The sequence below is a fragment of the Amblyomma mixtum genome, chromosome 3 (genome assembly GCF_055824585.1).
Source record: "Amblyomma mixtum isolate Tamu chromosome 3, ASM5582458v1, whole genome shotgun sequence".
NCBI classification, from domain to species: domain Eukaryota; kingdom Metazoa; phylum Arthropoda; class Arachnida; order Ixodida; family Ixodidae; genus Amblyomma; species Amblyomma mixtum.
In genome coordinates, this window is record NC_143014.1 from 263,740 (window position 1) to 278,309 (window position 14,570).

The window sequence follows — 14,570 nt, forward strand, 5'->3', positions numbered from 1 at the left end:
ACCACCGGACGCCTCCTGGCTCGCCCGGAAGAGCGTCATCCTAAAGAAAAGGCCCAAAGCACTGTGTAAATCCTGTTCTCAGTACCCGGCGTTGCAGGTTGGGGCAAGAAAGTATTTCAAGTGAACGATGGAGGAGCACAAAGTTGGTGTCAAAATTAGCGAAGCGCAGTGGCCAAGTACTGCGAGGCATGTGACCACAAGATAGTGACGCAATCATGGTGCGCTGGAAACCAAGCCAAATACGCGCTTAAATACGCTTCACTCGTGGCGCGTTCAGCAGGTGCCAGAAAATATTAATCGCTGCCTCGGAAACGTTCGCCCTTCCTAGATTTGCAGTTTAGGTTCAGTGAAGTAGTTGCCAACTATATGTGTGTTTAAAAGCCAAGCTAGCTGCAACTCGCCCGCTGCCACAACTTGATGAAGAAACCGAGTAAGGTTGCGGTGTTTTTTTGCAAAAACTCGGTTGGCATTCATTTCTCTCATAAATTTGCATCCGAAATCAACGTCGAACGCTTTCATATTAATTGCTTAGCTAGGATTAAACGAGATGCCGCATATGAAGAGCTTCGATGCTTGCTTGCTTTGCTTTATTGTGCTTTGCTCTGCTTGCTTGCTTGGACACGTCGAACCGAGTATAAAATCACTAACCGAGCCTTGCTGAGCACGTCTCAGGTGGTCTGGCCGCACCTAAGCTGAGGAGAGCAACACATGCTTAAGCCTCTATAAGGTTTCTTCAGGGGCTAAGTGAGCATGTTTCTACTTTTAAAAGAGGCGCTTCTTCGGAATGGTGACACGCCTCTTATGCGCGAGGAAATCGATGGAACTGTGTCATGGTTCAGCCGCGCCTTTTCGACAGAAATCTCCAGAGATCACACTAGGACAAGCTCTGCCTGTAGCCGCTCTTACGAAAGTGTTTCGAGCAGAGTAAGCTTGCTTTAGTCGGCTTGAATTCTTCGTCACAGCAGCGAGCGGTTGTGCTGCGAGCTTGTGGTATTGCGGAAAACAGTGGAAGACGACACAGTCGCGGCCGTAGTTGTTCGTGGACACGAACGCAGAGTAGTACCTGTTGAATCTGATTCTCAAGATCGGCTGACACGTTTTGTACGTCGCAACGCACGCAGTACGAGGAACAACGCATGCAGCACGAGAAACAACGCGCGCTGAAAGCGCGCTCGGGTGGCCGAAGCATCCCCGGCTCCTCAACATGACGTCACGCTGGCCGACATGGACGAGGTTTCCCTCTCCGCTGTTCCCCTCTCCTGCGCTCGCGCGGGGCGCGGGAAATTTGAACATAGCGTTTTTAATTGGTGATTGCGCCGCTGTTTTAGCCAAAATCGAAAAAATAATTTCACAGACGTGATCAGCAATGACACTACTTCAAAACCCTAGAAGGTTAGCTGATTCGAAAACCGCCTTAGTATCCCTTTAAGCACTTCCAATAGGGCCACGGAGAAAACACGTGCTGAGGCCCTCGCGTTTCAGTTTTCTCGCCCTCTTTGTAATGGAGTTCAATTCGTAATTACCACTAGAATTACGAACGTGCTTACTTCCCCTCATTTGCATGACCGCATAGTGCCGTCGCCTTTGCTCAACCTGGCAAAGCTTCCCTCAATATCGGAGCCCAACTCACATTAATCTGTCTAATCCTTAAACAAAGAGACTCCAGGTGCTTATGCCAGTGTCCTACAATGGCCCGTCTTTCCAGCATTTCCGCGTGACAGCGGACGCTGCTATACATAAGCACTACCTGTGCATTGTCAAACAATTAGCTTGAAAAGAAATGCAAGACCACTGCTGCAAAGGTTAATGACCATACCAAAACTACATGTGCTCAAAAGTTTTTCGGCAGCAGCAAAAAAAAAAAGAAAAAGCAAACAGCAGAGACTCATTCTCGGAATCTGCTAACTACCCCCGTAGCGACACGAAGGGTCCTATTCTTCAGCCGTGCTCGGCGCGGTCGCAGACTAACAGTAGCTTCGGCCGCCGAGACCCGACAAAAGCCGAAGGGCTTAAGTGCGCGTTCACCTCTTCGGGCTCCAGACGCCACGCAACATTGATTTGTTCCGCACCCCGGTCGCGCGTCTCCACCACCTGAGCAGGACTTGAAAAGAATGCGCGAGGGGGACGATCTAAGAAAGCAATGCCTACGAGCATTCCCCCCTCGGTTCATGAATGGCCTTAGACTGAAACGCGTTCTGCTGCGCTCTTTTAGGTGGTAGCTAGGCTTGCTTCTCTGTGGCCTGCTACAAGCTTCGCTCGTCCCGCAAGAACTACCGCAGCGTCGCCACAATGGGTCAGGTGGCTTTCGCTGTGTCTGAACTCGCCGAGTCATTCTGGCCCTCGTGCGGTGCCTGTCGCATCTGGCGTGCCGCGGTGACCGTCTCGGCCGATTACACTGTTCGCCGGCCTTTAGCCTTAAGGCCGTTGTACGATCGCTTTTGAGCGGATGACTGGCGGACCGAACGACCAGACAATAGGCATTCGCCCCGTTCGGCAGGCGAAAGGAAAGTTGGTGAACTTCAACTTTGGGGCGGACGAGCGAACCGCCCGGCGACCGAATTGCAGCGATTGGCTGCTTTTTACGTGACGTAGGCATCCGCTCCTGCCGGGCAAGATGGCCGTCCGTCGACTGAACTGGGGAGCGAGGCATAGGTCGTGGCTGTAGTGGTGGCACCTATGCCGCGAGGCATACTATATTGGCCACATGTTGATATTATGAGTGTTCAGAGCGACTGCGAACTTCGACGCGTGCAGCAGCGGCGAGCAGCGACAGTTTCCTAGTTGAAATCGACGCTGATGTAGTTGACAGAGCGCCTCTTCAAACCGACGCAAGACCTACGCGTTGGCTGTGTCACGAAGTGTTTATATGGAGCTGTTTGTGGTTGCTGCAAGCGTTCCTAATTCCTGCGAGGATCATCACGCACAGCGGCGAACAACAGCTGCTCACGGTGAACTTATGTGCGTGCATGAGCTGCGTAGCACAGTGACTAGTGTCCGCGTAGTGAAAGTGATTGCGATCGAAGCGAGTGCTTTTACGTCAAGGCAGTGAAATGTGCGCCTTCGAGAGCTCACTACGCACGCCGTGCTTTCCAAATGCTGAAATGAACGTGGCGTTGTGCAGCTAGTCGCATTCGTTTCGATGGTGGCAGTGATCGCGACCGAACCGTGCACATGACGTTGTTGCTGGCTACGCATTCGTTACCATTTTGTTCGCGATTCGTGTTGGCACTGTGCTTGAGAATTGCCGTGTGTGCGACGTGACGCGACGCGAGCTTGGCTGCACGGCCGTAGGACTGTTTTGCGGCGACAACAGCGATGTCGCCATCCTTTGCTTTGGTGCTCCATTCAGTACGTTTTGTGATGATGGGTGCTCGGTTTACGACTCGCCGGAGAAACTGTGTAACCTGTGTGAAAACATCGGTGCAGTGCAAATGTATCTTCGGGAGCGTCATTTATTTTTATTTCCTGCCGGCTGTGCGCACATTTGCCTGCAATAAACATATCGGCGTGATGAATGGGTGACTGAACACTTCCGCTAGCCATTTCGGTTTAGGTTGTAACAACATGGTATTCCGCGATTACAAACAAGAATCATTGCCGCTTTTGAATCACGACTGATTGACAGTGAACAAATCTCTAATATGTGCCAACTCATAAGTCTGTTTTTCATGAGCATTTCAATTGATGTAGTGCAGAAAAAAAAATAAAAAGTGTGGCAGCAGCTTATGCAATCAAAACTGACCACAGAGCAAGTTGAGCATAACGAGTCTTGATGAAAAAGGAGAAAAAAATATTGAGAAAACCTTTGCCATTGCTTTTTTCTCTTTTTGCTTAGCAGTGTTAAGTCAATATTGACAAATGCTTGGCAGTACTATTCAGTTTAAGTGGGATGTTGGTTTCCACTGCAATCAGAAAAATACAGTGGTCTTCAAGCACCTCATAGGCAATGACAGTGTCTGTTGTTGATTTTGCTCATGGTCCTTTTCGATCCGGGGATCAGTGGTACGAAACTGGATGTGTTCGCAATGCTATTGTTGCAGAGCTGCTCGCGAAATCGGCCTTATTGGTGTTAAGCGGTTGTTCAGCGGCGCTTCCTGGGTGAGCCGCAGCACTTTGTTTAACAAGCCATTCTCGAAGCTTTGAGAAGATCTCGTCGATGCACTTACATATGTCTGTCTGCTACCACCTTCATTTGCCTGTGACTGCTTGCTACAGACATGACTACTTGCAGACTGCAAAATAAGCCCTGTGGAGCTGGTAAAGCTACGCTAGGAACAAAGACGATGGTAACAACATCACTGCACAGGGTAGCAATTCTTGCTCTGTTGTCGTCCCTTAGCACAGTTTCGACATGCCAACTTGCCACCGGTGCACCCCACAGTACGCTATGATCAAGTTCTGTGAAATTTACAGAAAGCAACAACGGGAGAGGAAGTAGGTTGTATAGGCATATCTAGTGCATGCTGTACAGATACCTTCCTGCCTTATTATAGCCTGGTCCCTCTGTTTTTAATCCTTCATCACCCAGCACCTATGGCCCTATTTGTGTTATTGGCTTGTGCTGCAAATCACCAAACACATTTCATACTCTTGACCCTGCTAGATTGTTTTGGCCCATTAAGTTGTTTGATTCAAATCGGCAAGCTTTTAGAAGACATTTCTGCAATAGCCAACTTTTTCTTGTTCTTCACGACATGCACCTTGACTGCAACATCCCCCTATGATGCTTTTGTTCTTTGCTTTGAAAGAGCATGCGATTCCCCTATTTATGTGAGGCTGGTTTTCTCGTGCTTTAACTTGCATCCAATAGCTCTAAACTGGATCCAAGCCAGCCTTCGGCAGATTTCCCTTACCAATTCTTATGTATCTTCCCTTTTCCTGCAATCTCGGACGTCCGCCAAGGCACTCCTTTGGGCCTCAGCTTTTCATTACTTGCATTATTACCGTCCCTTCAGTGTTTTGTCATATGCCTTCACTGACAGCCATATGGTGTGTGCCATATTGCAATCAATACCAGCATTTCAGTTGTTCAAAACAACAATTAGCATGCCCTGGATTGTCCTGTTTGCTAATGTTACTAAGAATGCAGTAATATTGTTTTTTATTGTCAGCATTACATTTTGCCAACTTATAAGGCCTTCCGATAAAGGTATATTCACTGTATACTGGTTCGAATACCTAATAATCCTCATACACCCACCCACAACCTAGGATATTTACACCATGACGTGTTGTTAGTATCACCGTCTTCCAAGTTACTTGCATTCAATTCCCCTGTGTGTCATCAACTTGGGTATTCTAATGGCACATGGCACAAATCTAACTTAACTAGAATCCTTGAATTAGTTCAGTCCTGAGCCACTTGTTTTATTTTCTCAGGCCATTTTTGAAGGTCCAGTGTGACAGCACTAAAAGTGCATATTTGAATGTCTTCATCTTATGCAGGTTTTTTTGCTCCTTACCAACACGTCCCCAACTAATCAGTCCCAACTTGTAGTCTCTCGTGCACTAGGTGCACTAACACTCTTGTGCCTCATTTAGCTCATATGCCACTGAATTTCAAGATTCGTTTTTGTTCGTGCCACAGAAGGCTGTAACGGTCTTGCATCCCACAAGGCTGTGTATCTTACTGTCCTTCGAAGTGGTTACTACAGAAATCATGCTATAAATTACGAACTCACTGAGCTCCTACCTGGCACCCCATTTTAAAGCTCGCTACTAAAGTAATGTCATTTAGGACCACTGAGGTGTGATAAATATGAAAACAAATAGATCTGATATAGTGCTCAGTCACTCGGTCACCTCGGCAAACCAGTACAATGCTCTCTTATGCATAACGTGTTCATTGAGAACTTTGTTCATAATTTATTTCAAACTATATCGGGGCAGATTTACACAATAGTAGCATTTGGGCTATCTTTGCACAAGCTAGTTCTAGCTACCTACATTCGCTCACTGCAAAGCTAAACATGCATTAGTGCACCCACCTGTTGTTGACCAGGCTTCTCTTTGTGCTCGTCTGTTCTGCTCAGCTGAGCAACACACTGACTTCATGATGTGGCTCAGTGAGAATTCTACATGCGTATGCTTATGCATGTAACTTGTATATAGTCACATGTACTAAGGATAGTATTAACTGGGCAATTGGTTCAGCTTAAAAGCTCTCATCATCAGATTGCAGCAAAGAGATAGCAATAAAAGACAAAAGTCATCACTGCCTTTCTGTTTTTCTTCGTCATCCTTCGGCCTCACTTCAACTTGGTTTTTTTCCAACTTCCTTATGACTACTGATGGCTCAGTTAATTCGTTTCCTTGCAACCCAGACTGGCAGTGGAATAAGGATATTTTGCTAAGAAATTGGTAATTAGTAACTAGTACGACATTATTCTATATATAACAAGTGGTGCGGATATCGATTAACAAATACAGATTCTCTCTTTTGCTTGCTGCTTTGGGAATCAGAGTTGCCCTTAAAATTTCTCATATTATTTTTTACTGATCAGAAAGGACGTACCTTCAAGATTGCTGTGGAGCTTTACTCGAGAACTTAAGCATCTATGGCCCACACATACTTCAATGGCTTATTTTTCAATTCATTCTGTCCTGAGACATCATAGCTCTTATTTCTGAAAATTAACTTTTTTGCATTCTGCTTGATATGATTGTGTTTGTTTGAGGTAACTGCAAAATATGAAGCAGTTCCCGTTCCCTTGACTATACAAAGCATTCTATCCTAGTCTCCGCCAATATTTGCTATGTAAACTTTCCAAATCGGTTCTTGCATTTCCTTAACCTCTAGGCCAGTGTACTTACTCCCTTATCTAATTATGTATGGATTAATGGGGATGGCACATGTATACTTTTCTGAAATACGGAGCAACCACTTTGTTTTAAATTCATCGGACAGTTAAGAATGCTTTGTGGTTGTACGCACAATACGCCACCTTGTTTCTGTGCATGTCAACATTGATTGGCTCTCAACAGAACTTTCCACACTTGTTTACTATGCTGCATACTGGTTTGCACAATGTTCACTGCAATGTCACCTCAGGAAGCACTGGTAAAAGGAAGCGGCCTGCCCACTGTCACTGCAGAACAAAAGCGTGCACTTTAGTACAGTGATGCGCACCATATCCGCTTTGAAGCCACTGAGTAGTATTTCTATTTCGATTTTCGTAATGGTGTGAAAAACATGACGAAAAAAAATCAGAAAAGAAATCAGTATTATTGCGTCGTCATTTTTCTGTGATATTGTAAACACCTGCAGTTAACACTGATCTTCCATATTAGTAAAGGTTGGGAACATTGTAATTTCCTCATGTATAGATGCATTCATATCTGATGGTAACATGCTAAAATATGCTGATTTTTTCATGCATGCATAATACACACATACACATACACCTTTTCTTTAATGAGAGACAGTGGCGTGTTTGATGTCATTTGACCACACATACTATGATGTGGATAGAGTTGAGGTGCGGCGGGAGTGAACAGGGACACAAGAAGAATGATATACAGGTTATGCTGGATTTCCCACTGCTGAAGAACCAAGCTGGGCAAAAATGATCTGGTTTGGTTTGGTTTGGTTTATGGGGTTTAACGTCCCAAAGCGACTAAGGCTATGAGAGACGCCGTAGTAGAGAGCTTCGGAAATTTCGACCACCTGGGGTTCTTTAACGTGCTATGACAGAGCATTGTTAAAGGCTGTGAACAAGCAGTCCACATCAGCAGCAGCAGATGCCCTCTCTACAGATGCAACAACCAATCTTGTCAAGGTCACCTTGACGTCAGAAGCAGTAGCATGGACTAAGCCTCGGTACTATTCCCTTTTATCTAAGAGCACACAGAGGCATCTGCTCTACGTCACCTCTTGTGTAGGACAGTCCAGCATACACTGTTCGTGATATCGCTTTGGACAGTTGGCAGTATCAGTGAGGTGTTTGTTGCGGGTTGTCTCTTTTTGTTTCATGTTAACTATGCGTATCTATTCCTACAACAAATATTTTTGTTTGCATTGAATTGGCATCTAAGCTCAGCCAACAACCAATGTTCAGTTTTGGTTTTTGGCTGTCAGAACATGTTATCACCGAACACTATAGTCAGATTCAATTTAAGTCTGCAGTGAAGCTCTGCCATCTGGACCGCCGCACAGAATTCTTCCGCGCCAAAAAAAGTAGTCCGCTGTTAAAACTTTTATTGTATACTACCATAAGAAGCTTATTACAAGAAAAAATGATAAGCTCTAGAATTCTGATACCTGGATAGATTAATAAAGTCAAACATCGAACAACTTATTTTGTTTACTGTTATTGGTTAGTGGAGTAATACAGGATGCCTCGGGCCATGACCGAGTGCTAACAACTGCTGTTTCTTTTAAGTTTTATCCTACTATACATGAGGTACGCGGTATGTGAACCAGAATCATAAAATTTCAGTCACAGCAATTTCATCTTGTTCAGATGTTTGATGTGTGTTCCACAAGGTCACCATCCTCAAATCTAGCAAACGATTGTCATGAAATGCACCATTATTTTTTAACTTGCAGTTATGTTGTAGGTAGGCAGCCAACGTCTGTGTTAAAGTACTCCACTCAGGATGTCGGTTTGCTTCTGCAAACAATGGAAACTCACTAAAAGCATGTGTTTGATTGCACAGACGGTTACCAGTTGAAAATAATAACAGTCATATTCACCCGACATCACTGCTATCATTCAGCAGCACAGAGAACCCTACGCAACGTCGTATAGGCTAGCGCCTACGCTTACGCTGCTGCTGAATGACTGCGTCGGCAGCGACGAACTGCGCGACTAATGGCCAGTTCACCCTGTTTGTGTTGCCCATGTAAGCAGTCAAAACCTCTACAGCCGAGCTACTCATCTGGTAGCTGACGAGAGCCGCGTACAAGAGCAAGAACTTCAAAAACCACGCCATGGCTATGCCGAAGTTCAGCCTATGTGCCGGTCGCCGAGGAGCAAAAAAAAACCACGTTTTCGCGCCGTCTAGGTTGCCAACAGGAGCATGCTATTGGACAGACGGCAATCCCGGGCGCGCCAATCGGAACGCTTTAAACCATCCGCCTCGTCCGCCAGCTCCAAAATGATCGTACAACACCCATTCCGCCCCACGCCCGAGCGAAGGCCGAAAGCGAGCGGTTCGCTCGCTGGCGGATCCGCCCAAAAACGATCGTACAACGGCCTTAACAAGGTCTTCAGCCCGTACTTTGTCCGTTGTCTGGAGAGCACCCCTTGGTTTGGCTCTCCTTGCGCGCGGCCGCCTTCTGAAAACTCCCTTAGCTGATCGGCCCTGCGCGCCTCCCTTTCTCGCGGTGTCCTCACCCTCCGCGTCTTCTCTCTGACGCAGCACCGAGCCGCATTTCCCACTTGATTTTAAACAATGGGATCGTGCTTTCGGCGAGTCACTGCATGTCGCAGTATCTGACTGTCTCATCGGCACTTTACTCTCACCTGAGCATAATGTGCTCTCTCGAGGCTTGCTGTTAGAGCTTACGAAACTAACGCTCTGGCCCGCAACTGGACCTGAACCACGCTGTTCGCCTGACGTAGCGTTTTTGTCCTGTGTGCTACCCTCTCGATCGCAGCTATCAACCTCACTTATCAACAGAGCATCTGCCTCAGGGTTAGAGACGGCCGCCTTCTTCCCGGAAAGTGCACGCTCCTCTGGGCTCAAAACCGCCGCGCTGCACCTTTCCTTACTGCTAGCATTAGTGCCCACATTATCCCCTGAGCCCTCACGGCTTGCGGATATGCACTTTCCGCTAGCCTTAGTGCTTACACAATCCCCCGAGCCGTCGCGGCTTGCGGGTCGGCACTTTTCCTCATTCCTAGCCTTAGTGCTTACACTATCCCTCGAGCCCTCACGGCTTGCGGATCTGCACTTTTCTCTAGACTTTTGACCTAAATAATCGGTCACTGCTGCTGAAGTAGCCTTTTTTTCTAGAGCCAAATCTGCCCTATCCCGGCACTTCTGAGCAGCTGCCGTGTCTTCCGGCGACTGAGCGGAGCTCCTAAGTCGCTCGCTGACACTGTCGTGGTGTACCTGACCACATTCACTATGGCTTTTGATATCGACCTCTGCGGGAATTCGGACGTATCGGAGGAGCGCACTTCTAGCTTTCGCGTAGTTTTTCGCATCCTCGTCCGACAGGCGCGCTAATATGTTGGCGACTTCACACGGGAGGAAAGCCAGCAGCATAACTGACCAATAACCCTGGTCTAGCTGCTCCTCCGTACTAATTCCTTCAAACTTTTCAAGGAAAGTCCTGATATTACCGCCTGTTCTGAAAACTCTTAACCTGGATCGAATTCTTTTCATTCTTACGAGGTTAAGTTGACGTGTGATTTTCCGCAGCTCCCTTTCCCGCTCTTGTCGAGCTACTTCATCCCACTATCGCATCTTTTGATCGAGCCGTTTTTTCTCGATCTCCATTTGCTCTTCACGCTTCCTCTTTCCTTCATCCTCTCGCTTCTTTAGTTCCTGTGCCTTCTCTAATTCCTCCCGAATGTACTCCCAACATCCGACTATCTCCTCCGCGTCTGCACCGCTTACCTCAATTTCCTCAATTAAGAGCGGTTTCCTACGGATAGACCCACAATCGATGCCCAATTTCCCGCATATCAAAACCAGGTCCGGTTTGCGCAGCTTTTTCCAGTCCATGTCTGCTCCCCAAGCGACGGCTAGTCTCTACTAGTGGTCAGAGAAGATTCCCAGGCAATCTCTGCAGCCACATTCCATTACCTAGGTTTACAAATTCCAAAGATGTACAACCTGGCAAAACTCAAAAGAGACAAGACCGTGCACTTACCGATACTGGAGCCAGGACGCCGCGCAGACCATCCCCCACCGTTGCCACCAGTTGATGTGATCGGGGTGGTCGGGACCCGGGGGTCGGGACCGCATTAGGGCGAAGCAGGCAGACTACGGAGAGAAGCCTTCGGGAGGAATAGCGAGCTTGAAGGTTTATTTTACATTTTGGACAGTAGCAAGGAGACCAAAGTCAGAAAATGGAGGAGGATGCTCTGGCACCCCACAGATTGCTGCTTAAATGCAGTTCAGATTCCCCAGGCACCCAGCTAGGGAATCTGATCTCTGGGTGAGCGTCCAATGGGCTGCTAGCGTCTTCTTAGGCTCCGCCCTCTCCACGTGATCGCGCACACCGCACAGACACACACACACACGTGCAAGGAGGAACTTGCGCGTCTCTCAGTCGCGAACTGTTTGACCAGGCCCAAAGGTCGTTCGCTGCTGAGTGACGATCCTGATCGATGGCGACGCGTATGCTGACCGCTCTCACCGGTGACCTCTTCAGTTCGGTGGAAGGGACAAATCAGCCGTGTCGCCCTTCTGCTTTGTCTGCTGCCCAGGGCGCACGCGGGCAATGAGTTAGCGGCGCCGCCGCCCCGCCGTCGTCCCCACTGGGTCTCGTCGGTCAGTCCACGGGCAGTCCGGGAGAAACACCGCGCTCAGCCTTCCCGGCGAAGGGGATTAGACGCCTTTGTGTACGCCGACGCCGTCGCCAGTAGCTGCCCCACGCAGTGTCTCTTTTGTCTCCCCCGAACAGCAGCGCTTTCCGTCGCAGTAGCCTGATGACGCCGGACTGGCTCGCCTGTTTCCGCTGCCAGTTCCCAGGAGCGCAGTTCGGCACCAGAGCTGCAGTCAGCATCGCCGGCGAAGGGGATTACAGCCTTTGTCCGCCGACGCCGTCGCCAGAAGCCGACCCCAGGCACCCTTTTCCTTGCATCTTGTCCGAAAAACAGCAGCGCTTTTGGCCGCATACCTGAAGGCGCCTGACTGGCTCGCCTGTTTCCGCTGGCTGGGCCCCCGATCATTACACCCTCCAAAAAGTACGGCCATGCGCTAGCGCATTCTAACTAATACCCCTGCTACACGGGCGTTTCGAATGCCTTCCAACCGAATGTCATTCGACTCGACTGCCAAACGTGCGCTGCTACACGACGTTTTTGAACGGCATTCGGTTGGGATCACAAAAATGAACAAGGGAGGGGAAAACCTCAGGTTGCTTGAGCCAACGTTTCGACAAGGGGACTTGTCTTCGTCTGGGCAAAGCGTTCATCATTGGCAGGGATTAAATACATGGCTTGCACGTGACGTCACATCCGTCTGGGCCGACGCGTCGGATCCATGCTGGAGCACCGCGCGCGCCGCCGCCGCTGCTACCCTTGCGTTGGCTGATCGTGTACTGTTCCTGTTTGTCGTTGCGTTTTTATGCGAATGTCACCGCTTCTTGTGAGAAATGCCGCCTGTATACAGTAAGCCTGCGTTCAACGAGTCATATTACGCGGGTCTGATAGGGTCGGCGCGTGCGCGATACGAAGAAAAGATAGAACTCTGCGACGATGTGGACCCGTACACGTTGCGACCCGGTGCGGATACGATGATGGACGTCAGCGCTTTCCCCGAGGTTTCGCACGGAGACATTGTGAACTATTTGGTGTTTTCTTCAAGTTTCGTCACTCTGCAAGAGATGAAAGCGTACAAATCACTTGAAGCCCACAACTACTTCACGAGCGGCTGGGTGAAAACTCTGTCGGCGAAGCGGCTGCAGGGAGAAAAGGTGCTGCGACTGGGAGAGGTAAGCTGAAGCCTTCGTTTTTGGTGTCGCGTTTTGTGCACAGCATTCAGAGGCATTTCCTGATTAGCCGATGGTGTGTACAAGAGACGCGCGACATTGTAGCGCCTTGCAGAGAAATCAACTGAACCATTTTAAGATTAAAAGAATCGCGCAAGCACTGTTCATGTGTAACGCCTCAGGTCCCATGATCTTCAAAAACAAGAAAGACAGACGTTGGCGAGAGTGATTTATGGCTGAACGAATGCACAGTATGTGTGCTTGCTATGCTTTTTGTTCGCGTACCTCTGCATTGTGTGCAGTGCCTCAGGTTCCATAATCTTCAAAAACAAGAAAGACAGACGTTGGAGCGAGTGCTTTATGGCTGAACAAATGCACAGTTGTGTGCTTGTCATGCTTTTTGTTCGCATACCTCTGCATTGTGTGCAGTATGTGCATTTTGATCTCACCATTTTAATTTTTCCTCGATTTTCTTTGTAGGTGAACCACTCACAACGGCTCGGAGAGCATCCACTGAAGGTGTGGATTCTGTGCAAGGAAAATGGATCCGTGCTGACTGCACATTGTACCTGTATGGCCGGTGTGGGAGAAGCTTGTTCCCATGTCGGTGCCTGTTTGTTTGCTGTCGACACAGGTGTAAGGATGAGGAAATCAGTTACTTGCACTCAGAAAGATAACATATGGCTCCCTACCTATGTGGAAAAAGTCCAGTTTAAAAGGTTGAGAGAGATAGATTTCACATCCGCCAAAGGGAAAAAACGACAGCTTGACGACAGGATTGAGAGCACCCCCACTAGCAAAGTAGCAAGACAGAGACTGGATGTGCCACCAGCCTCACCAGCAGAGGTGGAACGCTTGTGCAGCGTCTTCAAAAAAAGTGGTGTTGTGCCTGCAATTTTTTCTGTGCTGCCCAGCCATTCTGCTGCCTTCAAAAAACCAGTGCCCACACAGCCAGCACACCTTCGGAATTTGTACATGAAAGACGCTTTATCCGAAGGACTTGACGCGCTTGTTAACAAGGCTAACGAATTTCTGAGCAAGTTTGATATCACTGATGAAACAGTGAAACTCATCGAAAGTAAAACAAAAAACCAGAGCAATTCCCCAGACTGGTATCTATACCGAGCCGGTAGAGTAACTGCGTCAGTTATGAAAAATGTGTGCCGAACAGCTCTAGGTAATCCTAGTATATCCTTAGTGAAATCAATATGCTATCCTGAAAAAAAATCACTGAAGATTCCAGCCATTGTATGGGGTTTAGAGCATGAACAGGATGCTCTGAAGGCTTATGAAGATTACTACAAGCAGAAGCACGACAACTTCAACTGTTCCAAGTCAGGTCTCCATCTCAGTGCCTCCTATCCATTCGCTGGAGCGACACCAGACGCACTGATCTCGTGCTCATGCTGTGGTAGAGGCGTAGCCGAGGTTAAGTGCCCTTACTTGCTGCGGAATGCCACCTCATTCACTGAAGCCAGGTCCTGTTTGACCAGCATCAATGGTACTCTGAAGCTTTCAAAGCAACATGAGTACTACTACCAAGTTCAAGCCCAGATGGCTATATGCAAGGTAGAATATTGCGACTTCATTGTGTGGGCTCCAAACCTTTTCCATGTACAAAGGATTAGGAGAGACGATGAGTTCTGCAGTCAAATTTTTGCAACTGCGAAGGAATTTTTCATCAAAGTTATTCTTCCTGAACTGTTCACAAAGTTTTACACACGGCAACAGACAGTCCCAGAGAATTCATTGCCATCCGCAGATGTTTACTGTTTCTGCCAAGGACCGGAGAAAGGACGCATGATTGCATGCGACAACCTGACATGTAAATTTAAATGGTTTCATTTTTCGTGTGTAGGAATCACACGGGCGCCGAAGTCTAAGAAGTGGCATTGTCCACAATGCAAGCAAAATAAAGAGAATTAGTTCGCTTGGCATTAGTGTTTCATTCTGCTGAACT

At 48.0% G+C, this 14,570-nt stretch overlaps 1 protein-coding gene across 1 annotated transcript; it reads left to right on the forward strand.

Annotated features, from left to right (window-relative positions):
- The first annotated feature begins 12,490 nt into the window (after nucleotides 1-12,490).
- Nucleotides 12,491-14,536, forward strand: LOC149349075 (uncharacterized). The gene is made up of 2 exons (XM_089575399.1): nucleotides 12,491-12,613; nucleotides 13,091-14,536. The coding sequence occupies exons 1-2, from the start codon at nucleotides 12,506-12,508 to the stop codon at nucleotides 14,534-14,536; spliced, it is 1,554 nt and encodes a 517-aa protein (XP_089431525.1). The 5' UTR covers nucleotides 12,491-12,505.
- Nucleotides 14,537-14,570: the final 34 nt, after the last annotated feature.